General features: G+C 39.3%; 2 protein-coding genes and 1 non-coding gene across 4 annotated transcripts; all 3 read right to left on the bottom strand.

Moving 5' to 3' along the window:
- Window positions 1-323: 323 nt before the first annotated feature.
- klhdc4 (kelch domain containing 4) lies at window positions 324-7,689 on the bottom strand. Of its 2 annotated transcripts, XM_085915165.1 has the most exons (14): window positions 7,253-7,689; window positions 6,013-6,104; window positions 5,765-5,843; window positions 5,516-5,614; window positions 5,195-5,331; window positions 4,927-5,019; window positions 4,603-4,765; window positions 4,251-4,329; window positions 3,948-4,156; window positions 3,587-3,815; window positions 2,892-3,071; window positions 2,683-2,781; window positions 2,152-2,282; window positions 324-1,717 (listed from the first exon to the last, which is right to left on the bottom strand). In XM_085915165.1, exons 1-14 carry the CDS (start codon window positions 7,349-7,351, stop codon window positions 1,652-1,654), a joined length of 1,755 nt encoding a protein of 584 aa, XP_085771291.1. In that variant the 5' UTR covers window positions 7,352-7,689; the 3' UTR covers window positions 324-1,651. The 2 variants fall into 2 exon arrangements, with proteins under 2 accessions (XP_085771291.1, XP_085771292.1); XM_085915166.1 differs by having other exon boundaries at window positions 324-2,282.
- On the bottom strand, window positions 6,465-6,661 carry LOC147055999 (U2 spliceosomal RNA). The gene has a single exon (XR_015066562.1). It is a non-coding gene; the product is annotated as a U2 spliceosomal RNA (small nuclear RNA).
- A 5,513-nt stretch (window positions 7,690-13,202) lies between the features above and the next one.
- On the bottom strand, window positions 13,203-23,081 carry slc7a5 (solute carrier family 7 member 5). The gene is made up of 10 exons (XM_085914523.1): window positions 22,278-23,081; window positions 20,345-20,470; window positions 18,690-18,795; window positions 18,414-18,458; window positions 18,204-18,327; window positions 17,561-17,664; window positions 17,356-17,452; window positions 16,756-16,905; window positions 15,491-15,668; window positions 13,203-15,393 (listed from the first exon to the last, which is right to left on the bottom strand). The coding sequence occupies exons 1-10, from the start codon at window positions 22,804-22,806 to the stop codon at window positions 15,347-15,349; spliced, it is 1,506 nt and encodes a 501-aa protein (XP_085770649.1). The 5' UTR covers window positions 22,807-23,081; the 3' UTR covers window positions 13,203-15,346.

Raw genomic sequence — 23,081 nt, 5'->3', positions numbered from 1 at the left:
GTTGAAGCCTCTAAACATGCAAGATGGTGGAAAGAGGAGAGATTGGGGGGGAGGGGAGCACAAGGGATCTGGAGGAGCAATGCATGTGACTGCATAGATAAAATAAAAATTAAAAAAACAAGACATCAGCCATGTTAATTCAATTAGAACCAGGGACCACACTGATAATATTTCAAAAAAAAAAATTTTTATATATATATATATATATATATATATATATATATATATATATATATATATATATATATATATATATATATGATTCTTGAAATCATATATTATATATATATATAACTTGTAACAAAAACCGAGTTGAATTCTCATGAGAAGTTTTCTTTTGGGATTTTAATTTGGGGAATATATATATATTCAGAAAATTGATTTCAGAAATTTGAATGTTTGACTATAATGTCTTTTAAAGTGTCAAAGTCAGTGTATTCAGCAGCATGAATATAAACCGACCAAAATAATCAATTCATAACATCAACCTATAGGCAACTATACGTCACTATCGTTGATGTGCAAGAAAAAAAAAGACGTCCTGATTTGGTTGCGTAAAGAGGCAAATACCACACATACGTACGTACGTACATCTCTGACGAATACTACGTCCGCCTACGTCAGCAGTGCACCCTGAAAAAAAAATCTCTTTGGCTATTTATAAAAGCTTTTTTTGGTCCCAGAGTTAAAATTGAAAAGGGGGAACGCAAGAGAGGAAAGAACAGGGGCTAGGGAAGACAGCCTCGTTCTCATCCATCTCTTCTCCTTTTCTATTATTCATCAGCCTCTTCTCATCCCTCATTCTGATGGAGAATAAAATAGGTCAGAGTGGAAAGACTGGTACTCAACCCGTGATTGATGTCTTATCTGACACGGTGCGCACTTTGTCCTCACCACCTTCTCTGCACCGCATTCTTATTTCCTCTTTTCCCTCCATCTGCCATCTTTTCGCTGCCCGCTTTTCTCGGAGCTCAAGTGTCAAAAAACAACCGAATTGTGATACTGAAATGTGTGAACAATATAATGAAATGTGGACTTGGCCATCCTTGTCAAGCGAGATTTTATTTTTCATCCAAGTGTAAAAATACATTTGAAAACCAAAGGATTGTTTTTCCTAATTCACATGCGAATGTGGGTTCCTATAATCACATGCCAAAGTATCATCATAAAAAAAAAATAACTTATTGTAAAATTGCCTCAGGAGTAATGGAACCCAAATGTATACATATATAATATATATTAAAAAAAAAAAAAAAAAATACTCTGTGAAATATTATCAGTGTGGTCCCTGGTTCTAATTGAATTAACATGACTGATGTCTTGTTTTTTTAATTTTTATTTTATCTATGCAGTCACATACATATACTGAATATTTTGTTTAACTTTGCTGTTTCTTTTACTTTAGTCGGGGTCTCACATTAGCAGTGCCCCTGGGCCACGCACCATTTACAGATGCCGGCCTGTACAAATTTGATACATGCAAAGAAATACACACATTCTTACTTTTGAACATGTTTTGCTTTACCTGTTAAGATGATTATTAAACCATTTTTTTTACACTGCACACGTTTTCGACACCAATTCGCTAATATGACATATTTGATATTTACCAGATTATATCACTGAATATAAAAAGCCAGAAGCAGTTCTGTCAGAGCCTCATGGTGGTCCTGCTTCTGTCAATGTATATATTTCTGCAGCGTCTAGTCTTCCCCTGCTGGCCATAATGAATATTGCAGGTTAGAGCCATGACCATTTGGGTCAGGTGTATCAACACCCTGGACTTATTCGATTCTGAAATGTGAATCATTTTTGATGGAGATGTACATAAACTGTTAATACACCACCGATGTTACATGAAAGTCACACTCAGAGCTTTATCGATAAAGGTTTGGTAATACATGTACATGTTTTCTGTGGATGGGGTTTATATCAGCTCTGATACCCTGGACAAGGTCACAATCACTCCTATGAGCAATTAAAAGTCTTCACTTGAACCAAAATGTTGCTAAAACAATTTGCATTACAAGTTCAATGACTTAGCTTGCATAAAATGCAAACAATGTATTTTACAAAGCGTGGTTGAAGTCAAGTCGTTCAAACATCCTGCACACGGTCTTCATAGAAGACTTTAGCCATAGCTAAGGCTACCTTGGCGACTTTTTTGTCCTTGGCATCCGCACCCATGTTGGTGCGTGCGAGTCCGATCCAGTACTGCTCTGTCCGGGCCTGGTAATCTGTCAACGTCTCTCCATCCTTTGCTGTTGGGTGCTCATGTTCATCTGGACAAGGAGAGTTTCATCATGTTCTTACTTGATTCAACGCTGCATTGAAGCCAACGGCAGTGATGTCATCATGAGCTTTTGAGATTTGATCTTAATATCTTGTGGGAGCAGCGGGTTAGATGAACGGACTCTCCACTTTTTAGGTCGATTGGGTCAAATTGCCCCCAACTTCCTGGGTCAGTCTAATTTCTAACCCAAATGTGTTTGTCAGGGTGCATGTTAATTTAACATGGTGTTGGTGCAAAATTTAAATATAAAAAGAATATATTTTGATCTGTTACCATAAAATATCATTATAAGTTAAACCCATGGGAAATTGATTAATTAAAATTGTGTTAATAATGTTGAGATTACAAACCAACAGGTAGGCCAAAATAGATGGAAAACAATCCCTTGCCTTCCTTATCAGACTCCTCTTCTTCTTCTCCTCCAGCCGCTTCCTCTTCTTCTTCATCATCATCGTCAGATTCAGACTCTTCCAGCCATTCTTGGGTCTCTAAAAAGGGTGAATCGTAAATCCAGTGAAAACTCACACAAACACAGATTTTTATTGTGGGACTTCCGAGGCGGTCTTGATGAGCTGTTTTGTCAAACTGGCTGACTCACTAGGATCCATCTCAACCAAGACCTCCCACTGGTCCATCTTGTGGAGGTCCAGACAGTAGAAGTCGTTCAAGGTGAACTGGCGGCTTCCCACTTCAAACATCCCGCCGTAGAGAAAAAGCTTGCCCTGACGCACCGTTGCCATGGCGCTGGACCGTGGGCAGGGTTCCACTAGGGTTGATTCTGAAATCAGAACGCAAGAGGCAACAGTGTTTTGTTTGGAGGTGTTCTTTCACCCCCATTCTCTTTTCTTTTTCACACAATGTTTATCAACATGCATGCTAATTTCTGTGATTCAGCGACTGACAATCAGCTGATGTAGGCACGCGTTGCCTCTTATTTGGAGAACTATGCGACTTTGTTTCCACAAAGTTATGTTGTACAATAGTCGACCATTTCTTGAGAGCAGACTTGAAATTAGTAGAGATGTGCAATTTCATCTTGGGACCTCGACGACCTCGGCCAACTTGTGTCAGATTACATTTGACAGCAAAAGGATTCTTCCGCTTATGTTTTTTTTTATCCTGGAAGACTACTGAGAAGGCCGACTGATCTGACCTCACGTCTGGTGAGAAATCGGTAGCTTCGACAAAGGCAACAACCTCTGAAGAAAATGGTGTGTGTGCAGAGAAGAAAACAAATCCACTGATTCAGTGACACGGGATTGCAATTCTGTGAGGGTGTGAATTCGATCATACCATCCTCTTCTTCGTCGTCCTCCTCTTCATCGTCGATGGCCTCCTCCGCCTCCTGAGCTCCAGGTAATACTTCCTTGATGGTCATCACTGTGCCATCTTCTGTAACAATCTCCTTGATGACTTCAGTTGGCCCCGTGGGAGCATCTTCTACTTCCTCCTTATCTGCCGCTTCCCCCGCAGCTTCATCCTTCCTCCCTCGCCGACGTTTCTTCTTGTCTGACTTGTTACCCTAAAAGGACACATCAAGAGACATCAGTTGTGTTGGTGTCCTCCAGCAATATCGCCGTTTATCATTTGCATACCATCACTGTATTGTGGATGATAAAGCGATTGCTTTTTTCTCCAGTCGATAGTCACTCACCCTGAGTTGAGTAGGATACCAGCGGTTCTTCACTGTGTCGTACAAGTAGAGGTCATTATAGAAGTCACCTTCCAGTGTTTCCTCATCTTCTTCATCACAAACCCCACCAAATAACACAGCGCGCCCTAACGGGCCCACCGCCATAGAGAAGCCAGATCGGGGAGGCGGCTTGTTTCCAGAGGGGCTCAATCTGGACCAAGTCCATTTCTCTGGAACACACAATCAAGGTCCAATAGCAATAATGTGTTTCAGAATCCAAAAATGTTGCTGCGTTACATTACATTGTGCTTACGGTGGTCGTACCTTGCCCATCTTTACCATCTTGCTTGAGTAGAAACATGTCAGAGTGGATCGTTCCCTTCTCAATGTCCTTTTTCAGTTTCTGTGTGAACATAGCATCGATTAAGTCATGAGAACATTGCATTTAAAATTACAGTGGGACATTAAACTGGGAATGTCATTTGTTCTGTCACCACCATTTTAACCATTTAAAATTCCTTACTTCACTTGAGCACCCTTCCCCTAAAAAAAAAAAAATCAACAAATAGCACTATATACTTAGTGTGTGTCAGCACATCTGAATTGCTCTCATAACTCCAATTGTGGCCCACAAAACAAAGAAAAAAACATTGAAATCATAATCACACATGCTTACCAGTTTTGAGTAACCTCCATATATGATGACACCCGAGCCATCAGGTGTAGAGGTCATCTGACAGGCGGAGCGTGGCAAGGGCGCAACGCCTGACACGGAGAGACGTGACCAAGAGAAAGTATCCAGGGAGAACGAATGAATGTCATTGTAGTAGATAAAATCTCTGTAAGATGGAAAACGCGCAGATAAAGAAAGAAAACACAGGGCATGAAGAATGTGTCAGAGAAACAGTTTTAGTATTAACAGAAATTTAAAAAGAATTTACAAATGTAACCTGCGATCTATAAGTTTGAATTGCCTGGGTGACAGGTTAACGTTGCCTACCTGGTGCTCTCATGGAAACCTCCAAACACCAACAGCTGTCTTTTGCTAAGAGCCATCCGGTGGCCACTGCGGCCCGATGGACCACCGGGTGCTCTAGACAAACACATCGAAGGTTAAGATTTGCTTAAAAAGAGGCTAAGCACTAAATAGTGCTTCAATCAACCTCAGTTATGTGTCTGTAATATCAGGTGGCTCTTTGTACAAGCAATAAAATGTCCAATAAGGTTTACTGCAAATCAAAATCAGACTTTAACTAAGCCTGGCATACTTGATATTCTCCCAGGTACATGTAGCAAGGTGCAAAACCCAAAGGTCCTTGTAGTGGTAGAATTGTTCCCCGTTTGGCGAAGCAAACTCTCCTCCAAACACCCACAGCTGGCCCCCACCTTGAGAGACCGCCACTGTCTAAGGAAGGCGATGGTACACAAAGGGAGAAAGGAATATGTTATTATATGTTCCATATATTAGGTATTGCACTTTAGGGAAAAGGCAAGGATGGGGGTTTTGCAGGACAACACATGCACGCGTAAATTAACAGGTAGATTTAAAAAAATAAATAAATAATAATAATAATATTGTCATGATGTACCTGGTGAGAGCATCGTGGGGGAGGAGGGTTGGGGATCTCAGACTTAACCCAACTGTTCTTTTTAATGTTGTAGAAAAACAGATCATTGTACAGGTATGTCTTTGAATACAGAAAAAGAAAACAAGAATTCAGATTAGATTTGAGAGAAACAGAAAGCATGTGAAACATGATAGACTGATTTTTTAAGGAACATTCTAAGGAATTGACAGCTAAGCATATTTAAAGGCTCAGAAAAAGTTTTTATCTTACCTTCTTCCCATTAAAGAATTCACCACCAAAAAGGATGAGCTCATCTTTGTCTGGGTGAGCAGTAAGTGTTGCACTTAATCTAAAAATTGTTAAGAAATGTTAAGAATGACTTCACAAGTTACAGTGTTAATAAAAATGAGGCTTTCAAACTAATAACAAAAATAGGTACATTTTTGAGATTATGGATTCCATTGTTTGGGAACTTTTTGATTTTGAGTGGTTGTGTGACACTGACGCCGCAATCTGACCTTGCTGATGGAGGAGGACATGCAGTCTCTACAACTTGAGTCTTCTTGGCATCCATGCTCTGAAATTCAGCAATCAGAGCCTCCAAATCCTCCTTGAATAAAACAGCAGGTTAAAATTGCTTTTCAATAATAATGCTGCACAGCAGTAAATTTGTCAAGGGGTAAACAACTCATGTTGGAATTGATTCTCTACGAGGGTGACCAGATTTCTGAAAAAGAGGACACCATTTTTTGGGAGTCAACGGGTGGGTACTGCTTGTCAAAAACTTCAGGTCTTTGGATTTAGCAAGAACACTGGCTCGGTCACCAACAGAAGCTGCAGGCACTACCAGCATATGATTGTCAAAGAAAGATTTTTAATTTTAAAACTAAAATCAAATGACTAAATTTGAAACTGGGTGTAGGCAACTGACATCCTGCAAGTAATTCAGTTTTGGATGCCACAATGCATGCTGGGATGTGCAGCAGGGCGGTTTGTATGCCCATGATGCCTTGAGAGTTTGCAAACAGCTTGGTTGGAAAGCCCCTATTCCATCTCCCTGTTCCACAAATCAACTTAATAGATGGTCCCAGATAGGGGACATATCAGATATTAAACCAATAAGAACAGATACTACACTTGATCTTAGCCAAAAGGCCGAGAAGCGATAACCCAAAATGGTCAAACGGGGACGACCTCATTCCCAGCACTACAACCTTAAGTGATAGTGACAAATGTCAGCGACAACAACACAGATTTACACGCCAAGACATTGTAAGTGAAATGAGGACAGTGCCGTTTTCCGGCCTAGAAAAACAAATAAATATTGAGTATATTGCTGGGTATTACATTTCACGTGATCTATGGTGGTCTGATGAAAAAGCACCAGGAAAGATATCTTTATTAATGGCATTACAATCCTATTTGACAAGCAATTACAGATGTTCACGAATATTAGAAACACATGGTGAATTGTAATAGGACTATTATGTTACTTTATATGCTACAAATGAACAAAATGTTCAGCTATAGCGCGCTAGTCTAGTGATCCAGTGACAGTAATTTTTGTTTGAAAACCCCGTGAAACAAATGTGGTTTATAAAAGTTAACAAATCAATTATTATTCAAGAAAAAGACAGTTTTGCTATTTTAATCTCTACAGCATTTAATTTGATTTTAAGGATTAGAAACGTCTATAGAATTACAAATTATGAAAAAAGAAACTTGACAAGTGCTGTGTTACAATGGTAAAACTGTCACCTCTTCACGTTTGGATCTCTTGGAAACCTTTTTCTCCATTTTGGCAGCGGTCTTCTCTGCTCCCTTCCCCTTCTTTTCGTTTTTATTTTTTTTACCCATGGTTGCTGGTGATTTTATTCAGGGATAAGCAATTAGACTGTTAAATTATCCTGTATACAAACTTCCCACATGTTCAGTAAAACCGTGGGTGGCTCATCAGCTGGCTTTACTTCCGGAAGCACTGTTACCGACGAGATACACCACGAGCCGGCTCAGAAACGTGCCTTCGTGGCGGCTCCAAAAGTGGAGTAAGATTCTCGTCAAACCTAATGAATTAAAGTCATTCAAAACTTGTTTATCTCTCAACCAATTTTCACGAGGTTTACTTTTTGTCAGTCAATTGAACAAGCGCCGAGTATGCATCGTGTTTACGGCTGACAGATTTTTACTTCCGGAAACTTGATGCACTGTCTAAATTTGACTGCGCCGTCTAGCGTATCGGAAGAAAATTTGTATTATGAGAATAATTTTGATAACTTTTTTTCTGACAGTGCAAGTAAAACACTTGCACTTTTTTATTTTATTTTTATTATTTACTGCAATTACTTTGGAACTGTGCTAGCATCATTGATCAGGGGCGCAGATAAGATTTGAGAACAGTCTTAACAGAGACCAAGATCATTGAAAAAATAATAATAAAACCCGAAAGCTGACGTTAAAACTCCGAGCATGCAAATAGTTTGAGAGAATTACTTATTTCCTGTAATGTTATATATTAATTGTTCCCTCATAGCAAACGTGTATTCAACAACCTCTTTTATTGAGTTCATTTACTGTACTTAATTCACCATTGTGATGTATTATTATTTGTCATATGTTATTTGTTTTATATTATGTTATATGTTTAAACTAAGTCATTTGTATATATTTCTGAACAGACAGACTATTTATTTAGATGTTGAAGTGAAGCACCACTTTACCTCAAATGCTTTTGAGGTCAAATCATGTGCTTGCAACCATTCCAGCAATCATTGCAAATTTAGGATTTAAACTCATCTCAATTAATACTAAATTTAAAATGATATCTATCGGGCAAATGAATATTTGTGTCCATTTATATACAGTGCATGAGGAATGTCACAGACAGTCAGACAGCTACTGATGAATCTTCACACCTCGACACAGGATTTTGCTTGCACATCATTGTTCTATTGAAACTATAAGGTCATATAAGAATGGGATGATTTGTAAATTGTCTGAGAACCACCTTTATTTGTAATACATTGTGACACTAAAATAGGGACAGAGGGAGTTAATAAAATTACACTACACTCTGCAGCCCAAGGGAGGCAATAGTGTGTCACAAAAATTGAGCCTCGTGAGGAAAGGGGAGGAAAAAAATCTAAACTAAAAATAACTGAACCGCTTCCAAGAACCACATCCTACTGTGTTCTTTGATAGTTGGAGATTCGATGTTGAATGCTTCTTGTTGAGTTGAAAGTGCTTGATGATTTTATGGCCTTGTTTGTTCCAGAGAAATGGTACCCGCTGCAAAATTAAAAGTGCCAGTCAAAAGCATGTTTACAAATGAATTGCCCATCTGCATATACAGTGAATAAATCATCCCTCGTGGTTTAATGAAATTCCTTATCTTTCATCTCTAATCCTGCTTTTGTTATCATATCACTTCCAGCAGGCGAAAATGTTTTGGAAGAATTATTGATTTGATGGGGACTGAATGTAATCACCATTTGCAGCCATCCATCAATAAGATGTTAAATTGGTTTTCTTCTACAAACGCTGGCCAAAATCCCTCACCTGCACACACACACACACACACACACACACACGCACACACACACACACACACACACACACACACACACACATGCATTGACTCCTCAGCTGATCAAATGCTTCTTGCATCTGGCACATGACCTTTCTCCTCACCACTGCGCACGGGCATACCTTTGTTGATTTTCTAAGACACCTCACGTGTATTTGTGTCCCCTAAAGAAATATGAATCTTCATCTTGCCCAGCTTTCCAGCTTGCACGTTAGCTCTGTAAGCGCTTAACAAAATCGTTAACACTGACATAGTGATGATGTTCCTGGTATGAAATACATATTGTGTCTTTTGCTGGGAGCCAGAGGCTCCAAGAAAAATGAGTCAAGTCATGTGAGAAGCCATGTGACCATTGTTCTTGGAGTCCAGACTCACCGAATATAGTTAAATGTAAGCGTGGTTTGCAAAGGTGTTTTTGCAGCATTTGTTTATGTGCCAGTATTAACGGACCAATCTAACATTTGAGTTCCATTTTGCTAGTTTGGGTCGATGAGGTGGACGAGTGGACAGGAACATATTGTTTTTGAGGTTTTAATCTTGCATTTTTTGTTTCCAAATATACTACAAGGTGGGAAACCAAATTGTAAATATAAATGCAAAGACTTGCAAATGAAAATTGAAATGCAAATGAAAATTTTAATTCTTGCATAAATGTATTTTCTTCATGCACATATTTGGATTACCTGTATTTAGAGATTACAATTTACGTATTTGGATTTAGTTGGACGTAACTCAATTCAAAATATACAATCAAACTCATTCAGGAGTTATTCATATATCCTGGGGTATGGTGAGCTCTTGTTTCATAAAATTCACCCTGCTTGACTCATTCATCTTCTGCATTGTTTATGTAAGCATATGAAAAGCAGAAATGATGTTTGTATGTATGTCATTTCTTCAAATCGTTAATTTCTTCAAACAGTTTGTTGATGTTGATATCACTTTGCACCTGAGGCCTTGTAAATGAACGTTCAGTTGCTTCAACGTCAAACGCTTCAATGAGTCAATACTCGTGTGCCGGCCGGGTGTCTGGTGCAGAGCCTGCGCGTGACTCTGGCTGCAAAAAGACAATAAAAAGGACAGAGATGATGCGGTGGACGAAGCTGGAAACGAGAGGCAATCATTTGGGCTGCTGATGCAATTACTGTATGACGCACAAAGCCTAGTGGTTGGAATATTCATCCACAGTTTGCACCTTTGTACCATACAAATAAACTACCGTTCAAAAACCTGGGATCCCTTAGAAATATACTTATTTTAAAATTCATATTTTTTCACTCAGGATAACAATAAACTAATCAGAAATACACTCTATACATTGTTATGTGGTAAATGACTATTCTAGGTTCGATTCCACCTCCAGCCCTCCCAGTGTGGAGTATGCATGTTCTCCCCGTGCCTGAGTAAGTTTTCTTCACGTCCTCCGGTTTCCTCCCACACCCCAAAAACATGCATGTGATCCAATTGGGCACTTCGAATTCCCCATAAGTGTGAGTGCGAGAGCGAATGGTTGTTTGTCTCTGTGTGCCACAATTGCCTGATATTGTTTTTTTCTTCTTTGTTCACATCTATACTATTGGTCAGTCCACGTGTGTTGGTGTTATTTCTAAAAATTATTTTGACTGTTGAAAATGGCTTGCTCTTGTCTCTATTGTTAAACAACTTGCGGTTTTGGGGCTAACGGTGAAGATTTTGGATGCACGATGATTAACAAACAATAGTGTATTGTTTTTTCTTATGTAAATCATACAATAAAATGAAGGGGAAAAGTTATTGTACTATGAGTAAAGTCATTATACTTTTTTTAATACAATTGCTGAATGAAATTGCCAGAAAACATGGAATGTATATATACTGTGTGTTTTTTCAGGGAGTGTCAGCATACACACTACGTTCCTTACATCCAATCTATTTTAACTTATTGATCCAGCTAATGTGTTTGTTTCATCCTCCTTGTAGATGCGCGTCTTGCTTGTAAGTGTCACTCGATGTGTTTGTTTTTCAACGGGGGAGTGAATTCACTGCTGCATGGACCCAAACTATTTGATGTTTTACATCCTCTGTGTTCTGTTTCCTCTCTTTCTTTATGAGACAATGTGAACAATCAAAGTGAATGGGAATAATAAACATCTTCAAATCCAGTGCATTTTGTGTTGTTATTAGTCCATCTATTTTCTATACTCCTCAGGAGGGTGAGCTCTGGACTAGTCACTAGTTCACCATGCAGCCTATCACTATCAGTTATTTAACCTGAAAACGTTTGAGTACTGTTGACTGAATATTCCTCTTTATATTATCGGATCTTGAGAAGAATCACAGCTGGGTATACCCAGGATTGACTACCAGTCGATCACAGGACTGACGAATACTTTACATTTTGATCAAAAATCATTTTTAAAAAATGCATTAACAGCAGAGAAAATGTCAATAAAACATAGTACGTACACAGTAGTACACAGAATTAAATTGCACAGGATGATTTTTCTGCCTCAGAATTCCAAGAAAGAAGAAGGAAAACAGAATCTGGATCTGGGTAAAGAGGCATTAGCACAAATTGGATCCGTGCTACCAAAGTTCAAAATGAAGTTCAAGTTGGAAGATGAGTGTCAAGAAATTCCATAGATCTAACATGGAGATGTTGTTGTCATTATCAACCTTTGCCAAAGTCATATATGAATTTGATGTTAGTCCTAATGAGGAAGCTCTCGGCATACGTCATGACTGTGGCATAAGGGTGTCAAAGCAATCATACATCAGTCATTCACATTCACTTGGCCTTCGTTTAATACGCTGAATTTTTGAGAGGATTAAGTTGTTGGCTTCTGTGAGCATTCATCGGCTGAGTGTCATTTTGACATCAGTGAGCCAACTCGTCCCCAATGTAATCCCCCCCCACAACACTTTACTGCAAATAAACAGTCACATGTCACCATTGTTGAACAGGTCCCAAAGGAAACAAGCGCTCCGTAATCTATTAAGCACATAAGTACTTTTCAACACTTTACCCATGTACAGAGATAAAACAGCAACATATATTTGTCTTTAAGATGTTTTCCAAATGCTAAAAAAACAACAACATTGAAAACCAACACAATCTTCTCGAAGCAAAACCAAACCGAAACTCAAATTAAGCAGTGAAACTAGGATTGCATGGGATCAAAATTTAAAGTGCTCACAACTAACAATGTAAGTAATAAAAGCATTATTCTTGACAGATGTTGCCCAGTTCACATAATTGGGAAGACACAGGGATCCGAATTGGGAAGGCGGCAACAGCTATTGGGACTCTGAGATCGCTTTTCAAACACAGCATATTTAAAAACAAAAATCTGCTTTTTTAACACAAACATAAAATCATTCTCACAGTACAGTACATTTGTGAGACATGGCACACCACCTAGAATTCACATATTCCCAAGACAATTAGATTTAGATTAGATGGTTTGACAAAATTACCAATGAAGAACTTTAGACGCAAAAGCCCGTGCATATTCAAATGGAGATACTGAGTTGCGATAAATTAACTACATACAAGTGGAATCCATGAAAACAACGAGGCAGAAGACTCTATTACTGTTAAGTCTCAATATGAGATCCAAAGAGCTTTCTCTATCAGTGAAGCAAGCCATGATAGGTTTGATGGGGTCATCAGAGAGATCGCAAAAACATTAGGTTGAACTATTTTGAACATTTTAAGAAAGAAGGCACCTGTGAGTTCAGAAACAGGACCCAGAAGGCTGCGGAAAACAAATGTGTTGAATCACTGAAGAATTCTTAAACTGTTGAAACAGTCAAAAACGTTCTCCAAAGGTCATAAGAGACGACTTTACTATTACTTTAACACAAAAGGTTCACCACAAAATGTAAAGTGAAAACATCCTCAATTCGGCATCTGCTGATGAGCATGTGCTTCAGACCTCAGGCTATTAAAAGTTAAAGTTTGAGTCCACATTGTTAATTCATCCCATCACTATCTGATTTCACGACTTACTGTCTGATTCTGTGCCACTTTAATGTTTTCCCTCTTTGTTGTGACTTCAATCCCACTATATATTCGTTTAAGAACAGTTCTGCGATGTGCACTAAATAAAATGAAACAGTGACCTACTAATAACAACACAAAAAAGCAGGAGAAAAAATTTATTTGAAAAGCATTTTTCCATAAAATGAACTGTAAACAAAGGAGATTAATATTAACCAACAGTGTTTTCTAGAAAATAAATAAATAAAATATCTACAGTCCTAAACAAGTTAGTTTCCCCCATCTACATCTCATCATGTCTGCAAAGTTGTACTGTACCTTTAAGAAAAAAAACAAAAAACATGTACGTTGACTAACATTGTCTCTATGGCAAGAATTTAAAAGGTGAGGAACGCATTTTTGAAACCAAGAAAATGAAAACATGATGACAAGACAAACTAGGGGTTCATAATTTGTGTCAACTATCCCCAAGACGAGAAAGTAAAACTGTTTTCGACATGAATGAAGCATTATTATGGAGCTCTTGTCCATCGCCCTCTTCTTACATTAAGGACATACCCACATGCACACACCAGGACAGAAAACATGGACCTAACATTTTCGAGTGCTGATTAAAACAAAGTTCCAATGTGCATTATGAGCATATTTCCATATATATGCTAATCAACTGAGTCACAGACCGCACAGTGAATCCTGTTTGCATGTAGCATAATTTCCAGACCAGGGGCCTCTAATTTTTTCACAAGCTTTTGCTGCCTAAAGGGGAAGTCAACCCAAAGATTTTCTTAATAATAAACATGGCATTCTGATTCATAGTTCTGATTAAACGTTTGTGGAATATGACTTAAGCAAGCAAAATTTAGTTTTTATTATCCATCTCAGGAAGCCATTTTGTCACTTGGTCTAGACCAGTGGTTCTTAACTTTGTTGGAGGTACCGAACCCCACCAATTTCTTATGCGCATTCACCGAAGCCCACGCTAGTAAAAAATATATTTTTTCATTCATGTTTTTTACTGGTGCACGAAATGAGCCGTGCATGAACATTATCTTGTTCAAAGAACAAAACCAACACAATGCATTAACTCAACAAATTACATACAGGCAAATCAGAATTTACATGATAAATCAGGTTTGTTCGGACCAACTCAGTGGAGGATCTGTCGAACCCCTGAGACCGATTCACCCAACCCCTAGGGTTCGATCGAACACAAATTAAGAACCACTGGTCGAGAATGAAAATGACCCTATATATGTATATACGGTGATCCCTCGCTACTTTGCGTTTCGTTTATCACGGCTTCACTACACCGTGGATTTTCTTTTCCAAATTAAAAAAAACATTTAAAAGTCAAAATAAAATAAAATAAAACTTCTAACTTGAGGTGTGTCTAACATTTAGGACAATGTATAACATGTCAACATAACTTAACATGTGAAGAGTTGACAATAAAACGGACTTTGACTTTGATGTAGTATCGCTTCAAATGTTCGTTTACATTTCTTTAGAAGTCCGTTTTCACATGTTAGCACGATCACAAATTAGCATGTTTCCGCTAACTCGTAACCCTGACCAGTACTTCTTGTTGGTGACCGTACTTCACGGATTTCACTTATCGCGGGTGGTTTTTTGAACCAATTATCTGCGATAAACGAGAGATCACTGTATTCTTTTTTTCCTACTTCGAGGGTGTGGCTCAGTAGTCTGGAAATTACAGTAATTAAGACGTGGCATAAACCAGCAACTCAAAGGTTGAGTCACTATCCAAAGATGGTTTAACAAACATTATTAGACTAGAGACTAATACAAGAAAAAAAAAAGTTGGAAAAAAAAAAAAGGCTCCAGCAATTTTATTTTTGTTTGAATTTCTTCCTGCTAATACTATTTGGCCCTCAATCCTAAACCCATAAAGGTTGTTTTGAACTGAACTAAAAATAGAAACATACATCATAGAAGAATATAAAGACGACCCTAACATAGGTGCAGATTAGTCAGTGACTAACGGAAGTCAACACAGCAGCGGACAAAAAGTTGTACACTGAAGTACAGTACTTCAGACTCATGCATGATGTGGTCTTCATCACTTCTTGGCATCACCCTGCAAAACGTGTGTGTGTGTGTGTGTGTGTGTGTGCGTGTGTGTGTGTGTGTGTGTGTGTTGGTGTGCGTGTGTGTGCATGTGTTTGTGTGTTGTGTGTCGTTGAGAGAGGATAGCGAGTGAGAGAGCTCAGTGTTGAGCTGTGATGTCGGAGGAACTTGGAGGACACGATCGAAGCTCTTGAGACACCTAAGGCACCACCTCCATTGCTTTCTGGCAAAGGACCGTGGTTGAGACTGCAAAACACACATGTGCAACATTGCCACAGTTATCCACTGAAGTAGAACCTCCGCTTTTACGCAAAGGATGAGTCAAAGACAGCGAGCTACTCACAGATTGCATTCAACAGCCACTTGGGTTTGTTCTTCCATACTACACCAAAAAAGTAAACCGGTAGACCGGTGGCAATGATGCCAAAACCAATCCCGCACTCTTTTGGAGTCTTCCAGAAGGATACGATGATGAGGAACAGGCAGGCGAGCACAAAGGTCACCGGGAGGAGGATATTCACCTGCAAGAGAGGACGAAAGCATCAAATAAGGAATTTTCTAGCAGAACGCTAGCAAAATCCAAATGCAAATCACAGCATCTTTGAAAATAGTCAACAAACACAAATACAGGCAATACTGAAATTGCCATCACACAATTTGACCAGAGAGTGTACGATGTAGTTTTCCTGGGTACTCGTGAATATCTGGAATTGTATCAAGCGCAAGTGGAATGGGGGCACCTTTGATCAATTGCCCCTTGCGCTTCACCAAGCAAAACAAATGTAACTGGTGGGCAACAGGAATGTGACAGGCGAATAAAGGAGATAGTGAGGGAGAGGGAAACAGTGAGAGGAAAAGTAGACGACTGTCTACAGTTCAGCTTCTGCCTCCGTCTCATTTGTGGATGTAACAATCGCCTCCCAGCGTTGCTATTTCTACAGTTCCTCGTAGATCTTCCTTGCTGGCTATTCACTTTTCAAGAAAGCAAAAAAAAAAAAGTGACAACTTCAAATAAAATACTTGCTACCTTAGAACTAGTTCCAGCATAGATTTAAACATTATAGTCGGGGCCCGTCTCAAAACTTCTGCTCCATATTTTAGCAATATAAAACTAAACTCGATAGTAGGTTGCATGTGAGCGTTCAAATGCTCACATGCAAACAAATTGCAGCGATGGCACAATGGTCCTCTGTGTGTTTGGCGAGTCCTGCAGCAAATGGACCAGTCACTACACCAGCAGCTGACAGGCATTCAGTTTCTCTTTCTGTCCTTTAATCTCATATCAGTGTTCATTTATTATTCTCAATGAATGAATGAATGTTTGTTGGCGGCGTGAGACAAAGACAAAACGCTGCTAAAATTATGACCAAGTTAGTGTCAGGTCAAATATAGTATGTGGCAATAATTTTGCATCAAACCTGAGCTTCCTATGATGCCAAAACATTATTGAGTAGATGTTAAATTTTGTTAATGACATCTCAAAACTCTTTCGATGAGCTCATCACTTTGTTTTGCCTGTGCTATTTTTGATTTGTACCAATTTATACCTGCCTTTCAGACAAATATTGTTCCTTGCTGTCATCTGATTGGTTGATCCAATCGTCTCACCTTAATTGGTCTTTCTAGCTCCGGCTTCTTATAACGGAGCCACATCATCCCAACAATCGCCAAGGCGATGCAGAGCCAGTTGAAGAAGCTGAAGAAGTTGATGACGGAGAAGATGTCATTGGAGAAGGCGTAAAGCAGTGTCATTACACACTGGCGAGAAGGGAAAAAAAACAAGAAACAACAAGTTTTCACTGAATGTTATGTTCAAGAAAATTCTAATGTAATTCTTCTGTCAGAGCCCTGATGTACACTCATGACGAATTGACTTTAAAATTGGTGTGATATTAATTCGAACTAGTACTGTTTCTGTATTTGTCACTTAATTGATTAACAAAGACCCAGTTTAACGTTTTGAGCAGTCACCCTTTTGAAAAATAAATACGTATAACAGATTTGTCTACTTATACCCCCCAAAATGTCAATCTTAGAATTTTAAAGAAACACGCATAGTTTTTTTTTGCCTCATAGCAGTTCTCAGCTGTCTTTAAAAAAAAAAAATCCTGTTTTGGTGGTACAGTCAGGATGTGAGCTACTTTACTAAATACTATCTGAATAATAAAAAAATGTACACAGCATATCATTTTATTAAACTATACTCACGGTGAATATTAGAGAAGGAAGTGGGGTCAGTAAGGTCGGATGGATCATTGACAGCAGACAGGGCAGGTGACCTTCCCGGGAGCCCACAAAGAATAACCTATGATGACCAGGAATAATCACAAATTATATTTTTTACATGACTAGAGATGCGGTCAATCTGAATTTCATTCAGTTGTGGGAAAATTGATATTTGAGCAGTTGTTACCTTGATGATGTGAAGAGAGAACCATTGACAGAGCCAAAGCAGGACAATCCCACAAACACTGGAATGATCCATGCCATCACACCAAGATGCTTGTTGCCAAAATCCTACAGGACAATGAAACGGTGAGTCCACAGTCTCCGCAATATTTGTACTTTGATTATGTATAATAATTCAGCAGAGGAACACAAATACAGTAGTAGACTAGGTGTAAAAATGAAAGTGCTCAATCTTGTTAATCTTAACAAAGGGTAAACATTTACTCCTCCTAATGTCCAATTTCTGCAATTTCTAATTTCCCCATACGATAGAAGATTAAACTGGGGATCGTTTGACTACTGTACTGCAGTGGAAAAATGTCACACATGCATGCAAAACTTGTGTAACCGGTATGTTGATGATAAAGATGATGTTAATGTGATAATTGAACTAAGGCCTGCTCGGCACCAGACACACGCTGCACTCAAATGCAAGTGGGTGGTCCCGTTTTAATGTGGTGAAGTCACCACAAAACCTGGTTAGATTGATCACCTTGTTAACACAGTAACCACAGTTGTTTTTAATGTGGTGATGTCACTATTTACACAGGAGACAAAACCTGGTTGGATTGATCACCTTGATAACACAACTGCTAAAAGCCCCTTACCACAGCCACAGCCTCCGAGTTGAGCATCTCGTCAGTTGAGAGGGTGGTGAAATACGCCAGGTTGGTGAGAACATACACTGCTGTCACGATTGGCAGAGAAATGATAATGGCTCGAGGAAGATTTCTGAGATTGACAGAAACAATAATATTAAATATGACCTACTTTTATTTGGCTTTGATAGCTTACGTGACAATCAGCCATAGACTTACTTGAAAGGCTCAATCATCTCCTCAGTAACAAAATTCAAGTAATTCCTGCAGACAGGAAGGGGAGAAAAAGCTTGGTTATAATTATTCTGAAGTATGAAGGAAATTAAAAAGGAAGTTGGGATGATCATCCATGTTCATCAAAAGTGTGTATACACGATGCAAAGTCATTATGTGTGTGGTGTTATTTACAAATTATTTACAAATCACAGAATGGTGACAGATGTGATAAACAAGATATGGAGGCAGTGCAGTGGCTCACAATTTCATCCAACTTACCAACCACCGTAAGCAAACAGGCCACTGTAGAGCGCCAGACCGATGCTACCAAACTCATACTTAGAGCCGTCAAAGGAATTTTCAGGGAGAAGAGAATCAGTGTCACCTGAAGAGAAAATAGGGCACAACTAATAATCAGAATCATTCCTTTACAAACGATAATAAACACCACAAGGAATGTGTAGTAGCTGGTGTCAATGGAGCAATGCAGTGTAGTGCCGAGGTGACCATCCTAGTTAGCCAGAAATAAAATGAAGTACATTCATTAAACTGGAGTAGTGCATGAAAAAAACAACAACAACTGTATGTGGATGATTAAAGAATTTCAATATTGAGAGCAGGTTCAGACTGGCTAAGGCGTGCAATTGTTGTCCCGGAAGATGGATCAACTACGGGAAGAGAAACTCCAAGAAGTGAGCCAAATAACTGTTGAGAAGGAGTGTTGAGTAAATAACTTCAGCTCACAGACCCTCCTGTAGAACTCCTGATTTCTGCCGATTGCAGGGCATGCGAGGCACATTCCTGACAGAGCTGATCCTCGCAACTTGCAAACACCACATTCTCAGACACAGCGTCGGTTACTACCTCAACAGACCCCGGGCGTGTTGCTATTAGATGGGTAAGCCCTAAACCTACTGTACATACTACGCGTGAGAAATGCCTAATGACCAAAGTGCTTGTTGCTTGTACAGGACATTACAACGGGCCACCCAGGGATGGCGCTACACTGGGGTTCGTGGGTGCTTGAGCTCCTGCCAACATTTGACTTATTTCAAAATGTATTTATGAATGAATTTCTCAACCACCCTATGTGTCGGTCCAGCCCCGCCCCCCTTCAGCTCCGGGAAAGAAAAAAATCCCGGAACCGTGCTTGGGCCCACCCTCTGGACTTGTGACCTAATAATACAGAGAAATTGTGGCACACCTGGTTTGTGATGCTTTCAAAATATCCATTGAGGCTTCTGTAGTAATGACTCTAAACAGCATTTTACAGTATACTTGAATAGTAGAGTATCCAGAGTGAGTTGACCAAATATGAAGACAAATGAATTCACAGGTTTTCATATGAAATCTGGCTGCGTGTGCTTTATACTGCTACAATGTATACAAAACTTAGGGCTTAGAGTTGCGTACTTCCAGGATGACCTTAACAGTTGTAAACTCCTAATTGGAAAAATCTGCAGAAATGTTGAATGGCCTGCTATGGGAAACTTGTTGAAACTTGACCAATATTGAACAACAACAAAAAAAATCTGAAATCGTTCAAAGGTGTAGAAAAAAATAACATTAAGTTCACCTGTAAATGTTCATTTTAGATTCATTCTGAATTTTTGGTGAGTGGTACTTGATTTTCATTGGACAGCCATGATATTATTGTTAATTGTTCATTTAATTAAGAGTGTGTGAATGTTTGCTTGTATAGTTGTCTTTCTATTGGCTGCTGACAAATTCAGGTTTTATTGTTTCTTCCCCAAAGTCAGCTGGAATAGGCTTCAGTTCACCTGTGACCCTTGTGTGCATTTGACAAAATGGATGGATGCGTGGAAAGTTGTAACACTTGTTCAGACCCAGGCCAATTGTGGTTTAAAATGACAAAGGAGATGGTGAGACAATTCAACAACAACAAAATAAAAGCTTATAAATGTTTGGGGTACCTTGACCAATCTTGACAAAGCCAATGATGATGATCAGGGTAAGAGCCAACAGCTTGGCTGCAGCGAAGAAATCCTGAACTCTGGTCGCTGCCTTCACGCTGTAGCAGTTCACAAAGGTCAACAAGACTGCCAAGCCAGAAAAGAGAAAAGAGTTAGCCAGTGAGAGAGAAAGCACCTTTATGTAAGTGCTCTTTGCAGTGAACAGAACATAAACTCATTCTTGGGAGCTTATTACTTTCAACACGACAACTTGATCGTCTCCCCACTCATGTAGAGTCTTGGCATGCCTCATCTACCACAAGGCACAGCACACCATTAAAAGCGAATAATCAAAGCAGCAGGTCCCTTCACAGTTTCTAAATCAGGTCGGAGCCACAACACAAAGATGAGACTGGGCACAATGAGGCTCTGTATTCAGGAGAATGACAGTCTAACGTGGAGAGCACACATACATAACGTAAATCAGACTCCCCATGCATATAACAGGCTGATCATTCAATTTTGGAACAGACATATATCGCAGGCATGTGCGTAATGACTTCTCATGCTTGCACATATTATTTTTTCTTTTTAAATTAAGATAGCCAGGTAAGAATAAAACAGTGCCTCTATCTAGTTCTCATGTGGTTTAACACTGGATTAGCCCTCAAACCATATGAAGATTATAGGCTTAGGTGCTACTACACATGCAAATGCATTAGTGTTCCTTCATGGGCCCGTATTTATATGTGGTGAAATTGGGAGATTGTTTCAGTCCATTCCTGTTCAACTAAATATGTAATGTCCACAAAAAAAAAGGCATTCACACCGAAATGACTCGATATAGAACAAATAATAATAAGCAAGGAACGCTGATACAGATATACAGTATTGTATAGTGTTTAGGACTGCACAATACAGTATATCGAACAATTTGGTTTGCTTATATATGACATTGACCAATCAGATGCAACCTTAAATATGTATTGCCATTCAATAGGAGAACAACATCTAGGAGCATTACTAACTTAAACAACTTGATTGGATTAATACATTAAAAATTGTTATTTTTGCACATGGAAAAAAAATCCTTTGTTAATGTAATTTCTTTCATTATGTTATATTTACTTTATATGTAAATGTATACATAATATATTGTATCATTAAAGTACTATATTATATTTGTATAGAATTTATACATTAGTATTGCAGTATTATATTTATACTTCTAAATAAATCTATAGTATTCAACACTCACATCACATTCCACGTGTTTATATCCAATATCATGCAGTCCTGATTATGTTTGAAACTTGAAACATTTGAAATCTATGACTCAAACCAAACACGTGGAAAAGCGCTAAAAATCTCTATAAAATTGTCTTGATGCAAAACAAAGATGATCAGAGCCGATGAATATTTAGTTTTTTGTTTAAAACTTCCTTCCTGGAATGCTCATAACCATTAAATCTGAACAACATGATTATTATTATTATTATTAGTTATGATTATAAACAACTATATACGTAGTAGCAACTACTTCATCGCTCACAATTATTGTATTTATTAACGTCGTAAATTTTCCGAGTAATTCATAGGTGAAAGCCTTTTAAAAAATCAGATATAGTAATTCATAGGTAAAAGCATTATTAAAGTCAGAAAACTAAAATACTAATACAAAGGATGAATATAAGTGAAATATGAGCTTTAATATTGAAAAGCTGTCATTTTGTGTACTGTACGTGAATGACGTAATATCTCGTGCGTGTAGTTTCCCCACATACACTCATAAGCGTGCGCTTTTTTGTCGCTCTTTTAGGTACCTTATTCGGGGGGAACGGAAAAGCTAATCGATTATGGCCATGAAAATAAAATACATAAACAGTGCGAACGGCACACTATCAATTTCTAACTTGAGAATCCAGGCGGCAAACTGTCGAGCTCGGATACTCACGGATGCAAAGGCAGGCCACTAGCTTAGCCCCGTTCTCCGGTACCGAGCACACGGGGAAAATGGGCTTGAGGAGGTATGTGGCAAAAACGTAGGCGACAATGTACTGCGAGGACGGTCGGATGATGAGTAGTTCGATCCAGAGTTTGAGGAAAGCCGGCAGCGAGCCGTACACCTCAAGGATGTAGGCATAGTCCCCTCCCGACTTAGAGATGGTGGTCCCCAGCTCAGCGTAACACAGCGCTCCTACCGTGGAGAAGACCCCGCATACAGCCCACACCACCAAGGACAAGCCCACCGAGCCGCACTCCTTCACCACGCCAGTCGGCGTGACAAAGATACCCGAGCCGATGATAGTGCCCACAATGATGGCCACGCCGTTCATCAACGTGATGGTTCTCTTTAAGGCGACCGTTTCCTCGCCTGTCTCTCCCCCGGCGTTTGCGGGGCTCCCCAGCATCTTCTCCGTGACCTGCAGGTCCTCGTCCTTACTTAACGAGGAGTTCGAGTTTCTTTTTTTAACCCCCGACATGGTTTGGTTAAGTTCCCTTTTCGTGTTTCCTTCGTTATATGGGGGCACAAAGCTAAAACACGTTATCGGGCTGTCTTCTGTCTCGCTTGTTACTCCTCGCGGGCCGGTGCGCTGCCTTGATGCCGGCCAGGCTCAACCACGAGGCTTCCGCTGAGAGTGAGTCGGCGTGAACCAGGGCAGCGTGTTTTCTACTACAACACGGACGGTGTGTGCTGAGAGCTACCCCGTTCCTCCTCCAAGGCCAGCGTCATGGGGCAAGAAATTCTGTTCCAACC

Source organism: Syngnathus leptorhynchus, chromosome 6 (genome assembly GCF_054491065.1).
Source record: "Syngnathus leptorhynchus isolate UIUO chromosome 6, UIUO_Slep, whole genome shotgun sequence".
Classification (NCBI taxonomy): Eukaryota; Metazoa; Chordata; class Actinopteri; order Syngnathiformes; family Syngnathidae; genus Syngnathus; species Syngnathus leptorhynchus.
This window is presented reverse-complemented; position numbering and strand designations above follow the sequence as displayed.

Bases quoted from the DNA above. Each gene is read 5' to 3' on its own strand.
- klhdc4 (XM_085915165.1), bottom strand. From the start codon at position 7,351: ATGGGTAAAAAAAATAAAAACGAAAAGAAGGGGAAGGGAGCAGAGAAG. The intron at 5,020-5,194 runs GTATGCCAGGCT...GTGTTTGTCTAG, and splicing joins TGTACCTGGGAGAATATCAA to AGCACCCGGTGGTCCATCGG. The intron at 4,157-4,250 runs GTACGACCACCG...TGTGTGTTCCAG, and splicing joins AGATGGTAAAGATGGGCAAG to AGAAATGGACTTGGTCCAGA.
- slc7a5 (XM_085914523.1), bottom strand. From the start codon at position 22,806: ATGTCGGGGGTTAAAAAAAGAAACTCGAACTCCTCGTTAAGTAAGGAC. The intron at 18,328-18,413 runs GTAAGTCTATGG...TGTCAATCTCAG, and splicing joins GAGATGATTGAGCCTTTCAA to AAATCTTCCTCGAGCCATTA. The intron at 17,665-18,203 runs GTAAGGGGCTTT...ATTGTCCTGTAG, and splicing joins ACTCGGAGGCTGTGGCTGTG to GATTTTGGCAACAAGCATCT.